This window comes from Lissotriton vulgaris, chromosome 9 (assembly GCF_964263255.1).
Source record: "Lissotriton vulgaris chromosome 9, aLisVul1.2, whole genome shotgun sequence".
Classification (NCBI taxonomy): domain Eukaryota; kingdom Metazoa; phylum Chordata; class Amphibia; order Caudata; family Salamandridae; genus Lissotriton; species Lissotriton vulgaris.
In genome coordinates this window covers 1,111,383,124-1,111,409,505 of record NC_141697.1, presented here as the reverse complement: position 1 = coordinate 1,111,409,505, position 26,382 = coordinate 1,111,383,124, and the positions used below count along the sequence as shown (strand labels likewise).

The following is a 26,382-nucleotide window of genomic DNA, read 5'->3' as shown; positions in this document are numbered from 1 at the left end:
GATGCCTCCACTCTAGGGTGGAGTGCTCATCTGGGGGATCTGGAGATCAAGTGTCTTTGGTCTTCAGAGGAAAGGTTGTTCCACATCAACCGTCTGGAATTGCGGGCAATACATTTGGCCCTCAAGGCTTTCCTTCCCTCCCTTTGCGGTCAGTCATTTCAAGTCCTAACGGACAATACTACCGCAATGTGGTACAAAAACAGGGATGCGTAGGGTTGTATCGTCTCTGCAGGGTGGCTCTGTGACTAAGGTCTTGGGCTCAGGATCATCAGATTTGTGTAATTGCAAATCATACGGCCGGGGGGCTGAATGTGCGTGCGGACAGTCTCAGTTGGCAATTCTCGGACGATCAGGAGTGGAGGCTTCATCCGGACGTAGTCTATCACATCTTCAAGCAGTGGGGGGGTTCCTCGGGTGGGTCTTTTTGCCACTCGAGAGAACGCCCACTGCCCTTCATTCTGCAGTCTCCAGTTTCCGATGAGGGGAGCATTGGGGGACGTGTTTCAATTGGATAGGGGCTCACAACTCCATTAAGCGTTTCCCTTCATACCCTTGATTTCTCGAGTTCTGAGGAAGATTCACCAAGACCATGACCAAGATATATTGAGCGCCCCGGATTGGCCAAGAAGGATGTGGTACACAGACCTTCTTCACCATCGCACCCTCTGTTCCGTCTCCCTCTCAGCGCATTTCATTCGTAGGGGCAGGTTGTTCAAAAGGTGAGGAATTCACAGGCAGATGTATCCATCAGAAGAACAAATTACTTACCTTCGGTAATGCTTTTTCTGGTAGATACAGTATCTGCCTGTGGTTCCTCTCAGAGTCACCCTCCTCCCCATTGTCCACCTTCGTATCTCTAAAGAATTTGTCATTGTTTGACATGGATATTCTCCGAAGTCTTTTTGTTGTTAGGAAATGCTTTGTTTCTTTAGCTTTTCCTCTTTGACTATATACCTTGTGTATTTGTGTATATATTGTATACTGGGTATACTCCAATTATGTTGTCAGTCCACCTGTTTGCCTCAAAGGCACAGAGAAAATGGGTGATCATGCCCACAAGGTCTTCTATGGCTCCGGTGCCATTGTGATGTCTTTGTCGACGTGGTAGAGCTAAGAAAACGTTTCTGTGGAATGCTGGCACAGAGGTAATTCAAAAGGTGACGAATCCACAGCCAGAAAAAGCATTACTGAAGGTAAGTAACTTGTTCTTCTGGCTTGCTTCCTTTTAAAAAAAGATAACTTCATTCAAAAAGGGTATTATGTCGGTCACATAGGCCATTCGTTGGAGTTTTACTTCTGTCCCCTTGGCGTACTGGTCATATCTTCTTCTTTTATTCCCATTGTTTGTAAAAAGTGGTGGGAATCCATCTTAGGCCTTACGGATGGTTCCTATTTCCTATCTCACATATCCATTGTCTTTTAACTGGTACAGCGAATACGGCTTATCTGGATTTACAGGACACGCATGCCAACATTCCCTAGCACTGCGACTATCTCCAATTTACTGTTGTGGCACCTGTTACAAATTCCCCATCATCCCTTTCGGCAACCCACACATTCTCTAGCTGCATGATATCAGTACTAGCTATCTCCTCACTTTACGAGTATCACTTGCTCTCCAACCGTGGATGGGAGACTGATGAAGCTACAACACAGTTCAAACCATTTGAGGTTGCGAACCTTATTCTGCCTTTTTCCACAAGCAGAATTTGCCTTTCCGTGTTCAGCTGTCAGTCATTCTTAGGCAACAACCCACCCAGCCACCCCCTGAACAACTGGAAGTCTTTCAATCACATCTCTGACGCAGAAATCATTGAATTGAATTGAATTGATTATCGGGTCCAAACCCTCCTCCCACATAGCGGTCCCTATTCCTGCCCAACTGGCTGACAATCTCAACCCCGCCCTAGTACCTCTTTGGACCATGATTATAAATAGCTCCCTGAGAACCGAAGTCATGCTAGATTGTCTCAAAATCGGCCAAGTCATGCCATTATTAAAAAAAAAAAAAACGGGCTCTGACACAAACAATCTAAATAACTTAAGGCCAGTCTCCAATCTCCCATTCTTAGCCGAAATCCTGGAAAGATGTGTTCACCTTCAACTTAACCAAGACATTGACAGTAACAACCTTCTAGATTCTCATCAATCGGGCTTCAGAAAAGGTTGCAGCACAGAGACAGCGATGCTGAATTTCATAGATGTCTACACATCACTCAATACAGACAGTTGCGGTCTACTCGAACTCCTTGACCTATCGGCAATCTTCGGCACGGTCACCACAAACTGCTCATTAATGTACTCCGAGAAAGAATTGGAGCAGATGAGGTGGTCCTACAAAGGTTTATCTCTTTACGCTCCCAACGAATAAAAATACAAAACTTCACGTCTGACCTACTTCCCTTAACCAGGGGTGTCCCCCAGGGATCAGTTCTCTCCCCAGCACTGTTCAACATCTACATGGAGCCCCTCACCGCGATACTCAAAAAAGCTAACATCCCCTTCCACCTGTATGCGGACGATATCCAGATCTACCTAGAAACGTCCTCCATTGGAGACATACAGAGACTATACGACATTCTAAAGTAAGTCCAACACTGGCTATCCCTCAACCTCCTGAAACTCAACCAAGATAAGACGGAAATTCTTCTCAAATCCAACAAAGAACGGACCCCCCCAAGTCACAGAACAACCATTAATGCTCTTAACTGCAATCTCACCCCGCCAACTCCGTAAAATCCCTGGGAATCAATCTGGACCCAAAATTAAACGTGGACAAATATATCAAGAACACTGCAAAGTGTCCATTCTTCAACATAAAATTACTGCACAAAATAAAATCCTTCATTCCTCCCAATGACTTTAAACAGGCTGCACAGTCCCTAGCTCTGTCCAAATTGGACTACAGGAACGCAACCCTCACTGGCACGGCAAAATCTCACTTAGCTCCCCCCATAGCAACTCTAAATGCAGCTGCCAGGAAGGTCACTGAAGTCAAGAAATACAAACACGTCTCTCCCTCGCTAAGAGCTAATATGGCTCCCAATAAAATTGAGCTCCAGCTTCAGAACTGCTTGTCTCACACACAAAGCTTCAGATTTTTCAGCACAAGAGTGACATAAGTCAAGTAAATGGGGGGAGCCTCTGAGGGGAGGTGGGTGGGTCGCATGTGAATCTATGAAAGATACCAATACTGGAGAACCACAGTTTACAGGTAAGTAATGTATGTTCTTCTCCAGCATTTGGGTGTCTTTCATAGATTCACATGCCTGAATCAGAGTAGATAGCAGTAACTCCAAAAATAGTAAGTAGTCAGTTATATAGATCTATATAATATATAAATAAATTATATATAATCTCTTATCTATATATAAATAAAAATGTAAATGTTTGTTTGTTCAAAATCGCAAATCTCAGAAAGTTTTTCACCAATTGCTTTGAAATTTTGACACTATGTCGGATTCGAATACGTGCGTGTTTTTATATACACAATGTTGGATTCCAATATGCGCGTGTCGAATACGTGCGAGTGTTTAATCGAAAGCCCGAACAGACACATAAAAATGTCAATGTTCGTTTGTTGAAAACCTTAAATCTCTGAAATTTCTTTACCGATTGCTTTGAAATTTTGACACAACGTTGGATTCGATTAAGCACGTGTTTAAATATATACAACGTTGGATTCGAAAACGCGTGTGTCCAATACGGCCGTGTTTTTAATCAAAAGGCTGAACAGACCCTATCGATTTGGTTGCTGCTCAACAACTACAAGGGACGCATAGAGACAATAGTCCACATATATTAGGATGGACAGTTGGTGTCAGGATGGCAGAACGGGAAGTGGGTGGAGTGGAGGAGAGGAGTTGGTTCACTTTGCAACATTCAGAAAGGACACATGCGGAGTTCTGCCAATTGGCAAATGGTGTATCTTCTGGATCTCCTATGGATCCTTTACCCCATAGATTGTGGAAGATGTTTCGAGAGGAACTGTTTCCGTCTCTGTTTTCCATCCGTTATCAATCTCTTAACACGTCAACGGTCCCGGATAGTTGGAAATTTGCGGTGGTCTCTCCCCTCCTGAAGAAGGTGACATTGGATCTCTCTTGTTTAAACAATTATCGACCAATCTTGTTGCTTCCGTTCCCTATTAAGATCTTGGAAAGGTGGGTCACAAAACATCTGTCCAGCTTTTTGGAAACGTACTCCTAGCTGGACATGGCCCAGTTTGGCTTCAGTCCTGCCCACGGCACTGAATCTGCGTTAGTGGTCGTCCTGGACGATCTTCGTTCGCGGGTCGACCTAGGTCATGCAGCATTTTTAGTGCTGCTTGATATGTCGGCCGCGTTCGACACAGTCAACCACGATATTCTCATCAGCAGATTGGAAGAGGCCGGGGTGGCGGGCCTGGCCAGAGATTGGCTGGTCTCCTATCTTCGGGATCGACACCAAGTAGTGACTCTTCCGCCTTTCAAATCTCGCACAAAAAGAGTGGGGCAAGGGGTACCTCAGGGGTCGGCCATCAGTCCCATTTTATTCAACCTTTATCCCCGCCCTTTAGTTAAGCTGATTAAATCATTCGGTATCTCGGTTGTTAATTATGCTGATGATACTCAGCTTATCTTTTCACTGGAAAGTAAAGAGGCTGTGTCTCAGGAGATGTTTCATCGCTGTATGACATCTACTGCAAACTGGCTGCGTACCAACTCAATGGTTAAAAAACGGAGGTGTTTCAGTGCTCCCTGGATCGCATTTCTCGGCCTCTGCCGGTGGATTTTTGGCCTACCACCTTCTAGGGTACAGTTGCGGCAGCAGATTCCGTCCGCAACCTGGGTGTTACGATTGGATCTAATTTGCAACTGAATGTTTATTTAAATCAAACCATCGCCACTTGCATGATGCTGCTTCACAATCTGCGTAAAATTCTCCCTATGCTCCCGGCCTAAGCTAGACCGGAGGTTGTGCGCAGTATTATCCTTAGTAAGTTGGACTATTGCAACGCACTGCTTCTGGGTGCCCCTGGGACTCTGAGCAGTAAACTGCAGCGTATTCAGAATATGGCCGCTAAACTGGCCCTTTCTCGTCTGCGCTCGTCCTCTTTATCCTTGGCACTTAAGGACCTCCATTGGTTACCTGTTTACCAGCGCATCTGTTTTAAATCGCTGTGCATAGTCTTTAAGGCCCTCCATGATCAGGGCCCTGTCCCGCTACAAAAGCTTTTTTCCTGGTACTCAACCTCCAGAACTCTGCGCACCTCATCTGCTTACTTGGCCACAGTCCCTAAGATCCGGAGGATACGGATGGGAGGCCTTTCCTTTGGATACACTGCGGCCAAACTCTGGAATTCCCTGCAAGTGACTCTATGGAGCTAGGGGGAATTCTGCGTATTTAAAAAAGGTTTGAAGTCTCATCTGTTCCCCAGGGCAGTGAAGTGAGGCGTCTGTGTTGTCAAAGCGCCAGGATACCATTTGGGTGACAGTTTTTGCGCTATACAAGTACGCAATACATACATACATACATACATACACATAGAGATGCTGCGCAAAAACTACAAGGGACGCATAGAGACAATAGTCTACATATATTAGGATGGACTGTTGGTGTCAGGATGGCAGACTGGGAAGTGGGTTGAGGGAGGGGGCTGGACTTGGTTCACTTTGCAACATTAAGAAAGGACGCATAGAGACAATAGTCCAAAAAACATATTCTATACCCACAAGCATTGTGAAATTAAACATATCAGAAACGTGCGCTTACTCTTTTCTTTCTCTTCCATTTAACCAGACTGAGCCACTGCTTGCCCCACGGCTGTATCCGCATTGTTTGCAGCTTCCAGACAGTAATGCTTGGTAAATGTGTGTCTGCTGGACCATGTTGCAGCTCTACAAATTTGATGAAGAGGCACACTGGCAAAAAGTGCAGTCGATGAGGAGACCGCTCTGGTAGAATGTGCCTTGACTCTTCTTAGAAGTGTCTTTCCCGCTTGTTGATGACAGTAAGAGTTTGTACTAGATATCCATCTAGCCATAGTCTGTTTGGTTACTGGATGTCCTTTACACATCATGCAGTAATCAACGAATAGCTGATCGTTTTTGTTTTAATTTTAAACACCTTTTGACATCTAAAGGGTGTAAAGCCTTTTCGGCTGGTGAATGAGGATTAAGGAAAAAAGTCTTTAAGATGATAGGTTCATTTAAATGGAAATCAGAAGGCACCTTTGGGATAAATGCCGGGTTAGTGCGGAGCACTACTGAGTCCTTGGTGAATTGCAGAAAAGGTGGTTTAATAGTAAAAGCCTGTATGCATCATGCTGACGTAAGAGCCAAAACCAATGCAGTCTTCCAAGAGATAAATTTAAGCTCAGCCCTATGAATGGGCTCAAATAGGGACTTCATGAGTTGAGACAATACAACGTTTAAATGCCAAGACTGAGGAGACTGCCATATTGGCTGGAACATCCGGAATAAACCCTTGAAGAATTGTTGTCACTTCGGCGACGGGGAATGATTCAAGCATGTGAATCTATGAAATACACCAATACTGGAGAACTACAGTTTACAGGTAAGTAACTTATGTTCTTCCCACCTGTGCTCCAAAAATCTGAGGGCTTCAGCCTCTGTTGGAAATATTCTAAGAGGGTGCTGTCGACTGATTGGTTATAGTTTAAGTTTGGTCCTTTTTTAAAAGGACATAGGCTATTAAAGTGTCGTTGCCTTTGCATTATAGCCTATTATACTATCAGATACTGGTTTACTATAGTACCGTGATTCAAGCATGTGAATCTATGAAAGGTACCAATACTGGATAACTGTAGTTAAAGGTTAGTAGCTTATTTTCATCTGCCTTGCTACTCTGCGAACGTAATTTGTCATAGTGGGGTAGTTCTCAGATTCAAAAGGGTGTGAACTTATTACTTGAGAAAAGCTTGCATCCTTCCCCAATTATTACCCTGCTTTCTTACTTTTACATTAGTTTGGATTGTGCACCCGTTAAGAGTATGGGCACGGGCCCTGGCCATAAGTAAAGTTCGGCACCAGTGGAGTTGTTGGCTGCTCACCGGGGTTGAGAGTGTGGGTTGTCGGCCAGACCGTGTCTGAGTTTGTGCTCCAGCGAGGAGTTTGGGTGTAAGCATTTACAGGGGACCACAGGTTGGTGGAGCTAAAATCACAGCTGCACACTTTCTCAACTTGGAATATGATCAAAAAATATGTACAATTTCACTGAAAAAAAACAAAAGGTTTAAGTGATTTTATTGCTCGGAATGGTAATAAGATCTTAGCTTATGTTTAAAAAAAATGAAAATCGCGGGTTAAGGTAATGTTATATGTTGAAAAGAGACGAGAACTAAAATTTAAAAATGGAAAAACATTGAAGTCCACCTTTTAAAGTTTAGTGAACAAACTATAACCTGCTTCTCGTTATGCTTCGCTTATGTCCTCACACATTACATCACCAATATATGTAATGTCTTCATTGATAACATCACTAATTACATTTCAAATGGCATCTTTGAGGACATCACTGATGAAATCTCAAATTACATCACCCGTGATACTGCTTTTCATCATCATCATCACTTCAACTTTATTTTGGTTCAAAGAACCATAAATGTACACAATAGCAACATCTCAATAAAATACATAACAGATAAAAAGGTACCCAATTCATACCGCTATTCACATCGCTACATAAGGTCTTCCAATATTTTAAAAGAGCAATTAGTTAATATTGGGCCTATATTCATACAGCATAGTTACTGTGTGGGTGCATAGAATATAAATGTGCAAGACCTGGATTCAAGTGTTGTTGTGTAGGTTGAAGGTTAAGTAGTGCACCATTTCTAAACCACTGAAGTTTAGGGTTTAACCCCTTCGACGCTGATGACGAGCTGGGCTCGTCATGGCGTAGCCTCCTCGCACACTGATGACGAGCCCAGCTCGTCACGTAACATGCGTTTTCGCAAATCTCAACGTGCGAGCGGAATTCCGCTAGCGCGCATGGAGTTAACTGGTAAGTCATGTTGGAAAAGCTAAGGACGAAGTGCATCTGTTTCGGCTTAAAACCAAAGTCTGTTGCAAAAAATCCTTGAGACATGCCAAAGCTTTTGTTGATGATAGATAATCCTATATCCACCAGTGGCTGTCTAGGCATGTGCCAGTGTTATATAGTTGTAATACATTGATATAGACAAATCATATGTAACATGGACATTTGTAACATGTGGATGTTCATTTGTAGAAATTTGCTGAAGATTTTGAAGCTTTGCAGATTGTTGAATAATGATTTGTCTTATACTAGTGATAAGGTTAAATACCACTGTGCTCATCTCAGGACTGTGTGTTGTGTAATATTCCTATGGAGGGCTCTATGGAAAACCCTCCATAGGGCCTTATAAGTGGCAAATGCATACCTGTCAAGCTTGTGACTTAACATTTAAGGTAATTTGAAGACGTTAAAATGTTGATCCGGTTAGGGTGATTAGAGTACTAACTCCTCCTTGGAGGTTATTAAAAAATGAAATAAAGGTGTGGGGGGGAGGGGGGGGGGTGTTGACTCCATTACATTCTATTGAGGAATATGGTTTGTTTGGTGGCGGAATACCACGGAAAAGAGTATAGCATCTGCCAAATGTGGGTTCCTTGACAGATATTCTTTATGTCCAGCATATGGTCAAAGGTTATATCCATTATCACTTGATTAGTGAAAGAAAATTGGGCACAGGTGTAGTTTATTGACGTATGCTGGCACAACTGAATAATGTCATCCGTGATGTTACCTTTAATGCATTTGGAATTTCATCATTGAGGCCTGTTATCATGGTAAAGATTTAATATGTGAGATCAAAAGCAATGCAAGAGGAAGGCTCATGTTATTGTTAGTTCATTGAACTCTAACTGCATTTATCAATATATATATTTTTTAAATATTGTTTTTCCCAATTCTACAACTAACTATTGCTTGACTTTTACACTTAGTTTTTTTCCGCAGGTTAAATCTGGATTGCAATTGGCCAGTTGTATAAACTTTTTATTCATTGTACCCTTTACCATTAAATATTGTTTCCGCTGCTACCAGTGGAATTTCTTCATGATAGCGCATAATTCTGCTCAAGAATTGGTGGTAGGCTTTTAAATTGTGGCAGCTCTGAAATGATTGTAATATACAGTAAATGTTAATGTTGAAATTAAGATGATCTCACACCTACGCAGTGAGATCCGCGTGCCCATTTTATGGATAGTCAAAATTTGCTAAATATAAATAGGCCGGCTTTACTGTTTCAAAAGCAAGTAATATTCCATTGTTTTCCAACAGTTAGCAGAATTAAGGCAAGAGGAAATCCAGCAGAAGGGTCAAGTTGAAAAAAAAGAATTGCAACATAAACTTGATGAAATGGAAAAAAAAGAGCAAGAACTGCAGGCAAAAATAGAGGCCCTGCAAGCAGACAACGATTTCACCAATGAACGTCTTTCTGCTTTACAGGGTAAGTTAATTCACAATTTCAGCAGTGTTCTTGGATTACAAATATATTATTTAAAATAGCGTTTTGTTTTATGAAATTGCTTGTGGGGTGCAGAAAACTATCTAGTTGAATGATGATAACCTAGACAAATAATAGGAAACGTTGACCTCACTAAAGAAGTTACATTTACATTACAAAAGTACACAACCTCACGGTACATTAAACCATCTTTCATGTGTTTTATAGTTTTTTTTGCACATTTATATGGGGCATTTTCCCAGGAGACTTGTTGCCCAACCTAATGATTTCTGAGTTTTTCGCTCAGTATCTCAATACAGTTGGACTCAGAAGCATTGGATCAGATTGCTTTATATCACTATATTAGCACCCAAAATTGTGCAATAAGGTATCAATCAGAAAGTTTAAAGGCAAACTCGGTCCAAAAAAAAAAGGGACTACTGGGTAAGGATTCGCACCCCTGTTTGCAGCTAAGAGGCGGAGCTGCCACTGACCTGTGCAAAATGCCTCTGTAGAACGGTGGCAGAGGGCCCTGTAATGGTTTCCTTTCAAGTTTGATGAACTTAGCTGGTGACTGGAAGCCGCATTAAAATGGCCTGATGAACAGGTTTTCTTCATCTGGCCTGACAGTCCAGGGGGATGGAGAGGCAGGGGTGGGGATGGACACTTTCTGTGGTATCTTGTGGGTTCCAGGCTGGGACATACCAGAGAGGTACCAGACATCAGCAGCACCTTGGAGCAGCCCACACACAATCCCGATACCTAGGCATGTTCATTTCTATCAGGTGTAAGACAAAATGGGGTAAATCCCTGGCTGCTATTGGGTCTAAAACCTGGAACCTGAGATCCATTGAATTAGACCCCTTTTTAGGAGACTATTAAAAACCTGGATCTCTGCACCCCCCCACTCGTTGTGCTCCTCACTCATCTAATCATTGTGATTCAGTTATTCATGTCTCTTGAAGCTAACTACATGTTCGAGGCATATGAGCTGCAGATTGTACACTGTGCATTAGATCGCCACCTGGTGTTGGGCTCGGATGATTGCAGGTTGTTGTCTTCTTGGAAGAAATCTTTGTAGTCACAAGATAGGTGATTCCTCCCTTGGACAATACTGCGCATGGGCATTGACTACATCCTTAGATTGTTTTTTTCCGCCACTGGGTTTGGACGAAAGTTTTCTCCGCTCCGGCTAGAAAAAGACTTTTCAGCAACTTTGAAGCGCAGAAATTCCTCAATCTTCTACAAACTACCTTCGACATCGACTACGATACTTTCAACGTCATCAGTTCCATTCTGGTCATCGATGCGGGCCATTGGGCCTACCGACGCCGTGCGGCCTACACCACATGGAAAGAACTACATTCAAAAGATGCCCTGTATGTCGAGCAAAGTTCCCACATAGCGTCCACCACGAGGTCGGCAACCTCTGTCTATCGCCGGAACACGACGAGTCGACCTGCACAGCTTGTGCATCATTCCGATCGAAGAAAACAATCCGAGATCGGCGATCCCGTCGACACGAAATGAGGAGATCAGCTCCAGAACCGGAGAACATCTTCGATGAAGAGGTTCCCCTCGTTCCCGAGTAAGACTCACCTGATCTCCAGATCGTATCAGAGGCAGACTACTCCGATGACTCCATTCCATCGGGCCAGCGCGTGAGTACTTCTGCCCCTGCACCACATATTCTGTCAAAACCGAAGGCAAAGGTCAGCACTCCGCCCAAGGGGCCCAGTTAAGACCGAATACATGCTTCGAAAGCCCCGCCTTCCAGCCCGACTCCGAAGGAAGCAACTAAGCCTTTTAGTGCCTCGACACCGAGCAAGCCTCTCCCATCGGCACCGAAAACTAAAGATGCCTCGGCGCCGAAGCCAAAAAAACCTTCGGGACCAAAGCCTAAAACAGTACCGGCACCGAAACATAAAGACGTACCGGTACCAAAACCAAAAGAAGCACCGGCTCCAAAGCCGTCCACTTCTAAACCCTCAGCGCCGAAGAACACAAAGCCTGATTCCGAGGTGCCCAAATCCTCGAACATGCCTACTATGTTATGCTATGTTATGTTATTAGATTTTGTATAGCGCGCAGATGCCGCAGCCAAGAGGCGTCCCGGCGCTTTTGGAGATGAAAGACACAACACAACAATGATGACCAAAGCACAGAGCTATACAGCGGAGAATAAATGTTTTTTTAATTGTTTCCTGAACTGAAACAAGTCGTGGATGGAACGGAGTGAAGCAGGCAAAGAGTTCCATAGAGTAGCCGCCATCACCGAGAAAGAGCGTCCACCCATTCTGGACTTTTTAAAACGAGGAACAATGGCCAGATTAGACCCTGCAGACAGAAGAGCTCTTGCGGGGACATAGTGGAGGATGGTCTGGGTGAGAATGGGAGGGGAGGCCAAATTGAGAATTTTAAAAGTAAGGCACAAAGCCTTGAACTTAATTCTTTGGCCTACTGGGAGCCAGTGAAGGTCACGGATAGTGCTGCGAGCTGAAACAAATTTGGGGAGGCCGACCAGCATCCTAGCCGCCGAATTTTGTACCCGCTGAAGACGGGCAAGCTCAGCTTGATTAACACCCAGAAACAAGGAACTGGCGTAGTCCAATCTGGTCAGCACCAGAGCTTGGACTATGATCTGCCTGGTGTCCGCGTCAAAATTTTTTAAAATAGGCCGTAGGCTTTGTAAAGCGCCGAAACAGGTTCCCGCAACACGTTTGATGTGGGGAATAAAAGACAATTGATCGTCCAGCCATACGCCCAGGTTTCTGACTTCGGTTACAGGAGTAGGAACAGGGCCCAATTCAGAAGGCCACCATTGATCTCCCCAGAGCTCGCTGTCTCTACCGAAAAGAATGACCTCCGTCTTGGTGGCATTGAGTTGTAAGCGATTGTTCGCCATCCAGCCGGCGACAGCTTTGAGGGCTGCCTGAAAGGTGGGGGCGTTCATGTTAGAATCGCCATTGAGTGACACCACCAATTGTGTGTCATCGGCGTATGACACTATTGTAAGACCAAAACTGGCAGCTACCTGCGCCAGCGGTGCAACATACAAGTTAAAGAGGGTGGGGCTGAGGGCCGAACCCTGTGGAACTCCCTGCAGAATGGGGCGTGGGGCAGAGATGTAGGGAGGAGTAGAAACTTTAAAGGTTCGACCCGTAAGAAATGATCGAAACCATTCAAGCGCCTGTTCTCCAACTCCTGCCTCCACGAGGCGGTGTAAAAGGATGTGGTGGGAGACCGTGTCGAACGCGGCACTTAGATCCAATAGGATCAGTGCCGCCGGCTGACCTTGGTCAAGTATATTCCTAATGTGTTCCACCACCGCCAAAAGAGCGGTCTCGGTACTATGACCGGCTCGAAACCCATTCTGGGAGTTGTCCAGTATGTTTGCTTCTTGCAGGTGGAGGGATAAGATCCTATTGGCGTGAGCTTCAGCTATTTTAGCCATCCAAGGAAGGAGGGAAATAGGACGGTAATGCTCTGATTTGGAAGGGTCAAGAGACGTTTTTTTTAGAATTGGAATAATAGTGGCCTGCTTCCAAGCAGTGGGAACACTACCAGTTCTAAAGGAAAGATCTATGAAGCGCTGCATCGCCGGATAACAGCAATCGGCGAAATCACGAAATTGCATGGGTCTCATCGGGTCCTCCGGAGAACCTGACTTGACTTTAACCGTCAGATTTAGGAACTCCTCTTGGGTAGGACCTGGAATGGCTAATAGGGATTTAGAGACCGGAAGGGCACTATTAATTTCACTGACAAAAGGCGTAGCAAACGACCTGTATATGGCCTCCTTTCGACAAAAAACGAGGCCAGATGTTCACAGTGCGTCATAGAGGCAATGAACGTGGAGGCAGTTCTTTTGTTGGTGAGGTCCTTACACACCCTAAAAATGGTCTTGGTAGGGTTAGTGCTGTTTTTTATTTCTTGTGAGTAAAAAGCAGCCCTGGCTGAACATATAGCCTTATGATACATCCTGATGCAAGATCTATAGGTTGCTTTAAGATCAGTATCATAGTTTCTGCGCCAAGCGCGTTCTGCTTTTTTACAAGATGCTTTCAGTGCCCTAAGGGATTCATCATACCAGGGACTGGGGGAGCCAGATTTAGCCTTGCTCCACCTAGCTGGTATGAGGGTATCCAAAAATTGCTCAAGCCACTTGCAAAAGTCGTCATAGCCACGGGAAACTTCCTCAGGAGGTTGAGGATGGTGCTGCAGCAACAGATGGTGAAAGTGCTCTAAGTTCAAGTTTCTCCAAGGACGCTTAAGAGTCTTAGGCAACTAAGCCGAAAACGACACTTTCTGCACCGAAAACTACGCCACATGACGTTATAACACCTCCCAAGGCTAAAGACACACGACAACCTACCCTGGTACCGAAAGAAATCGACGCCCAAGAAGGTTGTAGAGCAGGAGGAACTTTTTACACCAGATCCTCGACAAAAGAAGATCTACATCGACCCAAAGACGGGTCATGTAGGTGCTACACCTCACAAGAAGAGACCAGCAGATGCACCACCCACACCTGTGGTTCCTGCCAAGAAAAAGGACTGCAACATCTCCTATGCACCCTTCCTCTCCTATAACTTCTCTTCCTTCTTCGCCTGTTCCTCCTCGAATATCATCTCAAACCTCTCCTGTGCATGCCCCATTATCATCACATTCCTCACAGCAGAATGATGATGAATACCATTTGGGTGGAGGGGAAGACCTGCAAGAACCTGATTCATTCCATGTAGATGAGGGTATATGGGATTTTTCAAACCCAAAAAATGTGCCTATATGGGACTTTACAAACCCAAATGTGCCTAACATTCCTGAACTGCAGTCCTAACCATCAAAACCTTCCCCTCCAGAAGATACCATTGGTTTTGGTCACCTGTTAAACAGGGCTGCTGTTTACCATGGGGTCCCTATGCACTCCGATGATGTTGAGGAAGATTTTCTCCTAGATACCTATGAGCAGTCTCAGCGGTCTGATCAAATTCTTCCCATGATAAAGGGGGTCATAAAACACGCTCCAGAGGTATTTAAAGACCCTATACGCACTAGGATATTAAACCCTAGAATAGAGAAAAAATATAGACCAGCACCCACAGATCCAGTCTACATAAAAGGCCATCTACCACTAGACTCATTAGTGGTGGCTAGAAAGAGGGCAAATTCTCAGACTTCTGGAGAAGCACCCCCATCTGACAAGGAATCAAAAGTGATTGATGCGTCCGGTAAAAGAATAGCTTCACAAGCTACAAACATTTGGCTTATAGCCAATACACACGCCCTCCTCTCTCGCTACGTTAGGGCTCATTATGATCAATTAGAAAAACTACTTGAGCACCTACCAGATCAGTATAAGGATCAAGCAAAGGACCTTATACAAGAAGGCAAGCTTATCTCCAATGCCTCTATAAAATGCGCGCTGGATGCCGCAGACACAGCATCCAGGGCTGTAAATACCAGTGTCATACTTAGGAGACATGCATGGTTATGCATTTCAGGGTTAACAAAAAGTGCAAACCACCATTTTAAACCATCCATTTAACCAGAACCAGTTATTTGGCCCAGAAGTAGACACTGCACTAGAAAAAATTAAGAAAGATACCGACACCGTAAAGTCTATGGCGGCTTTACAGTCTGCACCAGCTACAAGCTCCTTTTGTCGCTCCTTCTACAGAGGAGGCTCCAAACAAACTGAAGCAGACACTACAACATCTTTTAAATCACAAACGTCCTCTAACAAGGGATACTTTAGAGGAGGATACAGAGGCAATAATAGGCAATAATAACAAAGTAAGAAGTGGTGGTAACAATAACAACCGATCCTCTTCCGCCACAAAACAGTGACTTCCCTCTGCTCCCCCCACAGCGTTCCACTCCTGTAGGGGGCAGATTAACACAGTTCCTGCCTGTCTAGAACTCCATTACAACAGAAAAGGGGTAAGACAGATTATCCTACAAGGCTACTGCCTAGAACTTACAGCAACTCCCCCAACCATCCCTCCCAGGCAGCATCCAATGTCTACAGACCATCTGACTCTGCTTCGACAGGAGGTTCTATCACTTCTACAAAAAGATGCTATTCAAATTGTCCCTTTAGAAGAACAAGGAACGGGGGTTTACTCGCTGTACTTTCTAATTCCCAAGAAGGACGGAACACTAAGCCCAATTCTAGACCTCAGGCCCCTCAACCATTATATACAATCAGATCATTTTCATATGATCACTCTACAACAAGTGCTTCCACTGCTGCAACAAGGCGACTTTCTTACAACACTAGATTTAAAGGACGTCTACTTCCATATCCCCATACATCCTGCTCACAGAAAGTATCTCAGGTTTGTACTGGAAGGACAACATTATCAGTTCAAAGTCCTTCCATTCGGAGTGACAACGGCACCACGTGTATTCACATAGTGCCTGGCAGTGGTAGCAGCACATCTCAGACGGCAACAAATACATGTTTTCCCTTATCTAGACGACTGGCTCATAGAAGCCCAGTCATTCAATCAGTGTGTTCAACACACACATCAAACAGTTCGAACATTGCACGACTTAGGGTTTACAATAAACTACTACAAGTTGCACCTGCAGCCTTCGCATATACACCAGTATCTAGGGGCTATACTAAACACGTCTACAGCCCTAGCGTATCCCAGTCCAGCCAGGAAACCAAGCATTCAATCCTTAGTCAACACTTTCCAACATCAACAGTCTCTGCAAGCCAGGATGTTCACGAGACTAATAGGCATGATGGCACCTTGCATCTTCATAGTACCTCACGCAAGATTGCAAATGCGTCCAATACAAGAGTGCCTAGCACAACAGTGGAACCAAGCTCGAGGTCAGCTCAAAGACCTGGTGTTGGTCGACAGCAGCACGCATCGCTCTCTGCAGTGGTGGAACACCAAAAACTTGACAAAGGGGCGGCCGTTCCTCGAGCCTGTTCCACAAGTAGTGCTCACAACAGACTCATCCCTCACAGGGTGGGGAGTCTATCTCTTACATCACACAACTCAAGGTCGATGGACCAATCAACAGAAACAGTTCCATATCAGCCATCTACAGCTGCTAGCAGTATTCTTAGCACTCAAGACTTTTCAACTTCAAGTATAAAACAAAGCTATCCTAATCCGGACGGATAATATGACAGCTATGTACTATATACAAAAACAGGGGGACACACACACTCTCTGCAACTGTCCCAGCTTGTACAGAACATTTGGAGATGGGCAATTCCTCAAAGCATACATCTGTTAGCGGAACACCTTCCAGGAGTTCACAATCAGATAGCAGATCTGTTAAGTCGGCAGACACAACAGATTCACGAATGGGGAACTACATCTGCAAGTTCTTCAACCATTCTTCCAAAGGTGGGGGCACCCACACATAGATCTGTTTGCCACCCACGAAAATGAAAAATGCCCAGCCTTCGCCGCCAGGTTGCCACACCCACTGTCCTAGAGTTTGGTTATTTGAACCTACCACCAGACTGTATGAACATCATTAAAGAGGCTAGGAGACCTACTACCAGAGCGTGTTATGCCGCTAAACGGAAAAGATTTGCCATTTATTGCAATAATAACCAAATTGATCCCCTGGATGCTTCCATCCAGAATATCATTTGCTACCTTTTACATTTACAAAGGTCTAACTTGGCATATTCCTCCATACGCCTGCACCTGGCAGCAATTGCAGCCTATTTACAAAACAGGCAACATCTGTCTCTCTTCAGAGTACCTGCAATTAAAGCATTCATGGAAGGATTAAAAAGAATAATCCCACCTAGATAACCACCTTCTCCTGTGTGGAACCTGAATCTTGTCCTTACAAGACACATGGGGCCCCCTTTCGAGCCTCTACATAAATGTGAACTGCAATTCCTAACATGAAAAACAGCTTTCCTTGTTGCCATTACTTCTCTCAGAATAGTAAGTGAGATACAAGCTTTCACTATACAAGAACCATTTTTTCAGATACATCCTAACAATGTGGTTCTTCGATCTAATCCAACATTTCTTCCAAAGGTCATGACTCCTTTTCACCTAAATCAATCCGTAGGGTTACCTGTGTTTTTCCAAATCCGAAACTCTGTAGAGGAAAGAGCTTTACACACATTAGATGTTAGGAGGGCTCTTTTATACTATATTGATAGAACTAAATCCTTTCGAAAAACAAAACAATTGTTTGTATCTTTCTCTCCTCCACACAAAGGCAACCCCATCTCCAAACTTGGGATTGCGAGGTGGATTGTAAAGTGTATACAAATATGCTATATTAAAGCTAAACGTACATTAACCGTTCCTCCTAGAGCGCACTCCACTCGCAAACTAGGAGCCTTTATGGCTTTCTTAGGAAACATACCCCTAGAGGACATATGCAAGGCAGCAACATGGTCTACACCTCACACCTTCACAAAACACTATTGTGTTGATGTGCAAGCCAAGCAGCAATCCGCAGTTGGCCAAGCTGTCCTTAGAACTCTCTTTCAAACTATTGCAACGGATACATATAACCACCGCTAGGGGAGACACTGCTGCACAATCAATGCATAGTGTACAATCTGCAGCTCATATACCTCGAATGGAAAATGCTACTTACCAGTATGCATCTGTTCTTGGCGTGTAGAGCTGCAGATCTGTACACCGCCTCCCCGGGACTTGTATCCGTTCCAGTTTTTTATCTTACTTAGATGCACACACATGGACATCCATTTTTCTTTACTTCTACTAACTCCATCATTTCCCATCATGGCGAAAATCTAAGGATGGAGTTGATGCCCATTAGCGGTATTGTCCAAGGTAGGAGTCACCTATCTCGTGACTACAAAGACTTCTTCCAAGAAGACAACAACCTGCAATCATCCGAGCCCAACACCAGGTGGCGATCTAATGCATAGTGTACAGATCTGCAGCTCTACATGCCAAGAACAGATGCATACTGGTAAGTAGCATTTTCCTTCCGCTCAGCGCCATGATGCTCCCTGGAGTGAAAGCAGCGCTTTACAAATGACAAATACAAATTAACTAATTCATATCATTGATGCGGCTTAAGAGCATAGTAAAGGAGCAGGCATCCAAGAGGACACTAGAGGTGCATCTTTCTGCAGACATGGACAGTAACAATGGCAGTTTTGCAGCGTGAATCTTTCTGGATTCACTATGCTGTGCATATTCCGCGGTCTTGTGGTTGGGTCCGGATTCGTAGTCTTTTCTCTCTTTTTTTTTTTTTTTTTTTTTTTGTGGCCCAGGTGGGCGTCGGCGTCACCCTTCCTTGGGTGTATTTCCGGTGACGTCGGCATGCTTCCTGCGGAAGCTCCCATCCCTGGGCGCCATCTTCAGATTCTTTTTTCCGCGGTCGGGTCTGGATCGTTCCCGTTGGGCTCCAGACATTTTTGGAGAAAGTACTGCAAAGCGAGAAGTTCGAGAAGAAATTAAAAGAAGAGGACCAAGGAAGACTTCGCAGACCATTGGCGAAGAGAGAAGGAGGAGAGAACGTCGAGAACTTCGACGATCATCGACGTCCACGCGGTCAGGGAAGCCTGAAACGCTCGAGGATGGACAACACGCCGTTCAAGTTCTGCCCGAATTGCAGACACAAGTACGCGCAGAAAGATCAGCACCCGGTGTGCAACCTTTGCCTACCGGTGGACCACAGAACCGAAGACTGCAACGCCTGCTCCGTCTTCGCCGCGAAGACCCTTCGTGTGAGGAAGAGCCAGAGGGTAGCACACGCCACCCTCGGAGGAAAAGCCCCGACGCCTTCGCTGTACGACCTGGGGATGTCCTCAGAGGAAGAGGACAACGCTGCCGCCGAACACGACAGCTACACGGTCGTAGAGACCGATTCCAAGAAGACGCCTGATAAGGTAGGAGACTCGACGTCCCACAAGAGCACGAGAGACCCTGAGTCTCGAAAGAACGAGGGCCAGACCCCGAAGGCGCCGACGCAGCGACATCTGCAGTCCGCGACCGCACACAGGCCCAGCGGATCCTCAGAGAAGGAGTCCCTGGCGCCGAGAGCTGTAGAACAGCAGAAGGCTCCGAAGATCGCCTCCGAAAGGGGCCGGGCTGTTGAGCAGCAGAAGGCGCCGAAGATCGTCTCCGAAAGGGACCGATCGGCGTCGAGGGAGAAAGACCCGAAAGCTTTGACGACGTCCAAGGACCCGAAACCAAGTTCGACGTCCAAACCTTCGACGCCGAGAGTCTCGCCGCCGAGCCAGGTGACGAAGAGAGGGGCCGAGCGTTCCGAGGCCGAGAACGCGGCCGAAAGGGAAAAGAAAAGACGGCGTTTGGAGGCCGAGATGGCGAGCATCTTGCAGCGGAAGAAGGATTTCGACGCAGAGATGAGTACCTTTACAATTCCACACAAGACCAAGCACGTGGTGCTAGATCTGGTCGAAGAGGAAGAAGAACTCGGCGACGGACATGGCCCGGCCGCCGAGATGGTCGACGACCAGGGAGATGAGGAGAATCCCTACGAGGATTACGGCTATGACGAGGAGGAGGGCAGTAGGTTGGACGCCGAGTCGGTCACCTCTGACCCCATCGAGGAGGATTACCTGGATATCGACACCGAGAGCCCGGAGGAGGCGGTCGACACATACCCCTCGAGGCCCTCGCCGCCTGACGACATCGGGGCATACAATTCGGCGATACAATCTGCCGCAGCGGCATTTAGGTTAAAGCTCGACGAGGAGAAGCAGAAAGCAGACTTCCTGCTCGAGACTTTGCTCCCAACACAGACAAGGAGCCAGTTCCTCCCAATGCTCGAGAGCGTCTTGGCTCAAGGACAAGAAGCATTCAAGGAGCCCGCAACATGCAAGGCGGTAACCCCTAGAACAGAGAAAAAATACAAACACTCCACGAAGGACCCGGCCTACATTCGAGGCGAGGTCTCCGCAGACTCCATTATCACGGCCACGGCTAGGAAGAGGGCCAACGTATCCACTACCTCGGGCCCACCACCGGATAAGGAGAGCAAGAGGATGGATCTGGTGGGCAGAAGGATCGAACGGAATGCTGCGACCCACTGGCGCATGGCTAACTCCAACGCTCTTCTAAACAGGCACATGTACCAGATCATGGACGGCCTGGGGCACTTGGTGAAGGACCTACCCCAGGAGGCCAGGCAGAAGGCCGAGATGTTGGTCGAAGAGGGGAAAAATGCGGCAAATTCTTGCCTTAAGACGGCCCTGGACGGGGCAGACACCGCCAGCAGGCTGATGATGATGGGTGTCACGGAAAGGAGACACGCCTGGCTCAGGATTTCAGGGTTCAAACCAGAGGTGCAACACAGTATCCTCAACACACCGTTCAACGGCGACACGCTCTTCGGGGCAACTGTGGACGAGAAACTCAGCCAGCTCAAGAAAGATAATGAGACGGCAAGGTCTATGGGGGCGTTGCAGTTCAGAGGCAACAGAAGAGGCACCCCGTCACGGAGGCCCGGCGGGAGAGGTGGAAACCAACCAGGTACATCACACCAGGTTTTCCAGCAAACGCACCAGGCAGACTCACAGGGACAGCAAGGTCAGCAGAAACAGTCCTGGCAGTACCAACCAAGAGGTCAGTCCTTTCGAGGAAGAAACGGACGTGGCCAGAATAGGAGAGGGGGGCAGCAGCCCTCCTCGAAGTGACTCCACAGAACTCTGGGTGCCCAGCCACAGAAAGGACCCGGGGGGGCACCACGTACCAAGGGGTCGGGACAATCAAAACACCTACGACCACATGACACCAGTGGGAGGAAGATTGCAATTTTACCTCCAGGAATGGAGAGAAATCACATCAGACAAATGGATCCTAAACATCATCCAATTCGGGTATTGCCTGGAATTGGAGAAAAGGCCAACAAGCGGGAAACCAAGGGGAAGACCGCCAGCAGGAGACCAGCTGGCGAGGCTTCAGGAAGAGGTAAAGGAACTTCTGCAAAAGCAGGCCATAGAGCGAGTCCCATTCAAGGAAAGGAACAAGGGAGTCTACTCGACGTACTTCCTGGTACCAAAGGTAGACGACAAGATGAGGCCCATCCTAGACCTGAGGTTCCTCAACAAATTCATAAGAACACAGAAATTCAAAATGACCTCCCTGCAGGAGGTGCTACCGCAACTGCAGGTCGGAGACTTCATGGTCACGATAGACCTCAAGGACGCCTACTTGCACATACCGATGAACAAAAAGCACAAACATATGCTCAGGTTCACAATCGGGGGAGGCCACTACCAGTTCACAACGCTGGCCTTCGGACTCAAATCAGCACCAAGGGTATTCACGAAGTGCCTCGCAGCAGTTGCTGCACACCTACGAAGACAGGGGATACACGTATACCCTTATCTAGACGACTGGTTGGTGAAGGCGAGTTCGTACCAAAGGTGCAAACACCACGCACAGACAGTGACGAGCACGCTCATAAACCTGGGGTTCTCCGTCCATTGGGAAAAATCGTCAATGGAACCGGAGCAAGTGAAGACCTTCCTGGGGGCAGTGATCAACACCGTGCAGGCCAAGGTGTTCCCCAGCGAGAAGAGAGCAAGGGCGCTGGTCAAGGAAACTCGCCTCTACCGGAAGGGGCAAGCTCGGACAGCGAGGACGGCGAGCAAGATCATGGGGATGATGGCATCATGCATCCACCTGGTGCCGAATGTGCGGCTACACATGAGACCCATGCAGGAATGGCTCCAGGAACAGTGGTCACAGGCGTCAGGCAGTTGGGAGGATCTTGTGGTGGTGACGCACGCAGTGCAAAGGGAGATGACATGGTGGACCATGGAGAACCTAACAAGGGGAAAGCCTCTAACACCCCCAACTCCGACAGTGACCATCACCACAGACGCATCCCTGAAGGGATGGGGCGCTCACATGGAGGAGCTCAAAGTGAGAGGACTGTGGACGCCAGCAGATGCGACAAAGCATATCAATTACCTAGAATTGAAGACAATCTTCCTTGCACTGAAAGCCTTCCAGACAAGACTGTACAAGCAAAGGGTGTTACTGCAGACAGACAACACCACGGCGATGTTCTACATCAACAAGCAGGGTGGAACACAGTCAACAACGCTTTCAACACTGGCACAGGAGATATGGAGATGGGCCATCCCTCTACAGATAGACCTGCTAGCCATACACCTACCAGGGAAGGAGAACATTCAGGCAGACTGGCTGAGCAGACAGACATCGGCATCCCACGAGTGGGAGCTCAATGCTCAGGAAACGAGGTGGTTATTCAACAGGTGGGGAACGCCATCAGTGGACCTGTTTGCAACACGCCAGAATGCGAAATGCCAGTACTTCGCATCCAGACTACCCGAAAAGGGGTCCCTTGGGAATGCCCTATGGATAGATTGGTCCGGGACATTTGCCTACGCTTTTCCCCCGATACCACTGATACACCGAGTACTGAGCAAGTGCAGAGCGAGCAAGATGACCCTGATACTGGTCGCGCCACAGTGGGCGAGGCAGACATGGTACTCGCAGATCATGGAGATGTCACAGAGTGCACCCCACAGATTCGGCAGAAGAAAGGACCTGCTCTCCATGCAGAACGGAGAGGTGCTGCACCCAGAGCCAGAGACCATGAGCCTAGTAGCATGGCTCCTGAGGACATAGAGTTTGCACATTTGAGACTGCCAGAGAGCACCCTCAGGGTCCTTCGGGAGGCACGGAGGCCGAGCACACGGCGGTGCTATGTCGCAAAATGGAAAAGATACACGATGTGGTGCAAACGTGAACAACTTCACAAGAAAATGAAGAAAGACTCCACAGTGCTGCGATACCTGACACACTTGCTGGACAAAAAACTCAGTTCATCCTCCTTGAGGGTTCACTTAGCGGCTATAGTAGCCTACACAAGGGGTGAGATGGGCAGGAGCTTCTTCACATCCCAGGTTGTCAAGAGGTTCCTGGAAGGAGCGAAGAGGATCGCACCGCCCAAGCGGGTGCCACCACCAGCATGGAACTTGAACGTAGTTCTCACGGAACTCATGAAGGAGCCCTTTGAACCACTGCACAGGGCCTCCTTAAAGATGCTAACCATGAAAACAGCCTTCCTAGTTGCTATAACGTCATTACGCAGGGTAAGCGAACTACAAGCGCTGACGCTACAGGAACCCTACATACAAATACATAGTGATAGGGTTGTGATGAGGACGGTCCCACACTTCATGCCGAAGGTGGTCTCCAGGTTCCACATGAACCAGTCCATACAGATACCGAGTTTTTTCCAAAAACCAACCAATAGCGCTGAGCGAGCTCTGCACACCTTAGACGCCAGAAGGGCGGTCATGCATTACATTGAAAGGACAAAGGAGCACAGAAAAACGAAGCAGTTCTTTGTGTCATTCGCCAACAGTTACATGGGCAAAGCAGTAACGAAGAACACTATTGCACGATGGATAGCACAGACGATTCAGCTCTGCCACAACAGGGCAGGACAGGAACTAGACGAGGGAGTGCGTGCACACTCCACTAGGAAGAAGGGGGCCACAATAGCCTTCCTGGCTAACACGCCCATACAAGACATATGCCTGGCGGCAACATGGGCTTCAGTGCACACGTTCACAAAACACTACTGCGTGGATGTGCAGATGAACAAGGAAGCGCAAGTCGGACAAAAGGTGCTCCAGCACATATTCAGACACCAGAACTCATCTTCCACCCAGCCGCCACGGAAATGAGAAACCGCTACAAAATCTATGCACAGCATAGTGAATCCAGAAAGATTCACGCTGCAAAACGAATAGTTTCTTACCTGTCGGTGTAGTTTTGCAGCTTGATGATCTTTCTGGATTCACTAGCGAACCCACCCACCTCCGCCAGAAAGATGAGGCTGGAGAGAAAAGGTGTGGTAAAAAAAAAAAAAAAAAAAGAAGATGAAGAGATAAAATGGATTTTACATACAAGGCGGTTAAGGAAAAATCACCTACATAGAACATTGCCATCACTTCGGAAACGAAGGAAACACGAAAAAAAGAATCCGAAGATGGCGCCCAGGGATGGGAGCTTCCGCAGGAAGCATGCCGACGTCACCGGAAATACACCCAAGGAAGGGTGACGCCGACGCCCACCTGGGCCACAAAAAAAAAAAAAAAAAAAAGAGAGAAAAGACTACAAATCCGGACCCAACCACAAGACCGCGGAATATGCACAGCATAGTGAATCCAGAAAGATCATCAAGCTGCAAAACTACACCGACAGGTAAGAAACTATTCTGGAGATTGCAACAAGACAGGTCTTTACCACGTTTTAGGGTCATGATATCCCAAAGCCAACAAATTTAGCCTCCACTTTTGTCGTCATTCTCCTACAAGGTGACTCTTCTGCTACTCTGACTTTTACTAGTAAAACCTGTGCATGTGGATGTCTGCTGGACCAGATTGTGACAAGAGCTGACAATTGAAGCAAGTGGCTTCAATTGTCCAGAGTTTCGGAGCATTTCACAACACACATAGAGCCTTTTCTTATTGTGAGGTAGTCCTCTCTCTCTACTTTAAGTAGGGCAAGCCAAGTGAGTAAACCTCTCTGTAATATGGCAGATTCTAGAGTGAAGAGGACCCATCCGTAAAACATATGTTGACATGCTCAAGCCAATGGAAAGACCAAGATTGAGGTGAAGTCATGAAAGAGTTCCTGTAGGCAGTAATCAACAACTTAGAGTTCAAGAACGTAGACCTCAAAAAAGGACTACAGAAAGTTCAGAAGTACATAATCGACTTTGGGTATTGTGTTTTTTCGTAAGAGCAATCTGCTAATGACAGGTTAGTGGAGCAAGAGCTCCTGTGGCATTACAGTGGTCTCCATTGAGAACTGCTACACGTCAAACATCGTAAATATTAGGAGGGTCCAATGTGATTGAAGCAAAACCAAATTAAAGCATATATCTGCCAGTGGCGATTAGCTGGAGATTCTATCTCTTAGAATATTCCCCAGGCATCAGACTGCATCTTGAAAATCTTGAGCAGCACCTGTACTTGCCTGTAGATGACTCAATTTGGCTTGGCGTCATAGGCATCGTCTGCAACGGATTTGACATGTGTGGTGCCTACATAAGCGCTACCCCATGCTCTGACATCAGTTCCTTTCTGGACCATCAACGCAGATCCAGATAAGCTACCTCTAATTTTTTTACAGCAGTTCGACTTTTTGCTGACTTTTCTTTCCTTCCTTCTCCCATCTTGCTTTAGGGATATCCCATAAGAGTCTGCTGTGGCTTTAATTTGTGCAGTGCCTGTCATAGGCAAATGTCTGTGACAGACCCCCACCTAGTTTGCATGTGGTTCCTGGAGGTGCACCTCGACGCCTGGGATCCAGACGAGAAGAGCCTGAAACCAGAGGGGACATGGTCCAAACCACCCAGAGGTGACCCGGAGGCACGGGACCACAATACTAGCCCTTGTTGAAGGTTCTTGCTGCTTCACAGTGAGGTTGAAGCAACAGATGTGGAGACCAAACGATGATGCAAGAGCACAGGAGCCGTCTGCGAGCTGTCCCACACTGGTCGACAAGTGCAGGAAGGTCCGTGTCTGGCAGGACTACTAACCAGCCTTGCCAAACGCAAACAGCAGGTGCACATTCAGGCGGTTCATGTCGGTGGGAGAGGAATTGCAGTCACCCCAGTTGCAGGTGAGACTGGTCAGCCGGCCGATGTCTGTGGGACAACAGGATCAGCAAACCGGTCGTTGTCGTAGAGGTGCCTGTAGATGCAGGGAAGTGAGTCCTTCACTTCAAGGGAAATTTCTTATGGCTTGGATAAAGGCTGAGTCCTTAGTGACTCAGAAGATGCATGGCCACGGAGTTGCAGAACTTGAAGCACAGGGACGAAGATGCAGCAGGAATCTTTCCACTGAAAGCAGTCTTGTCGTAGACCCTGGCTTGTAGAACAGCAGAGTTCCATTGTCCACCAGCAGAAGA

At 46.7% G+C, this 26,382-nt stretch overlaps 1 protein-coding gene across 8 annotated transcripts in view; it reads left to right on the top strand.

Moving 5' to 3' along the window:
• The window catches only part of SLMAP (sarcolemma associated protein), a 1,163,639-nt gene that overhangs the window by 479,930 nt on the left and 657,327 nt on the right, over positions 1–26,382 (top strand). For all 8 annotated transcript variants that reach the window (XM_086939108.1, XM_086939110.1, XM_086939104.1 and 5 more), the window contains exon 10: positions 9,310–9,478. In XM_086939108.1, coding sequence (XP_086795234.1) covers positions 9,310–9,478 — 169 coding nt within the window. The remainder of the gene's footprint in view (positions 1–9,309; positions 9,479–26,382) is intronic.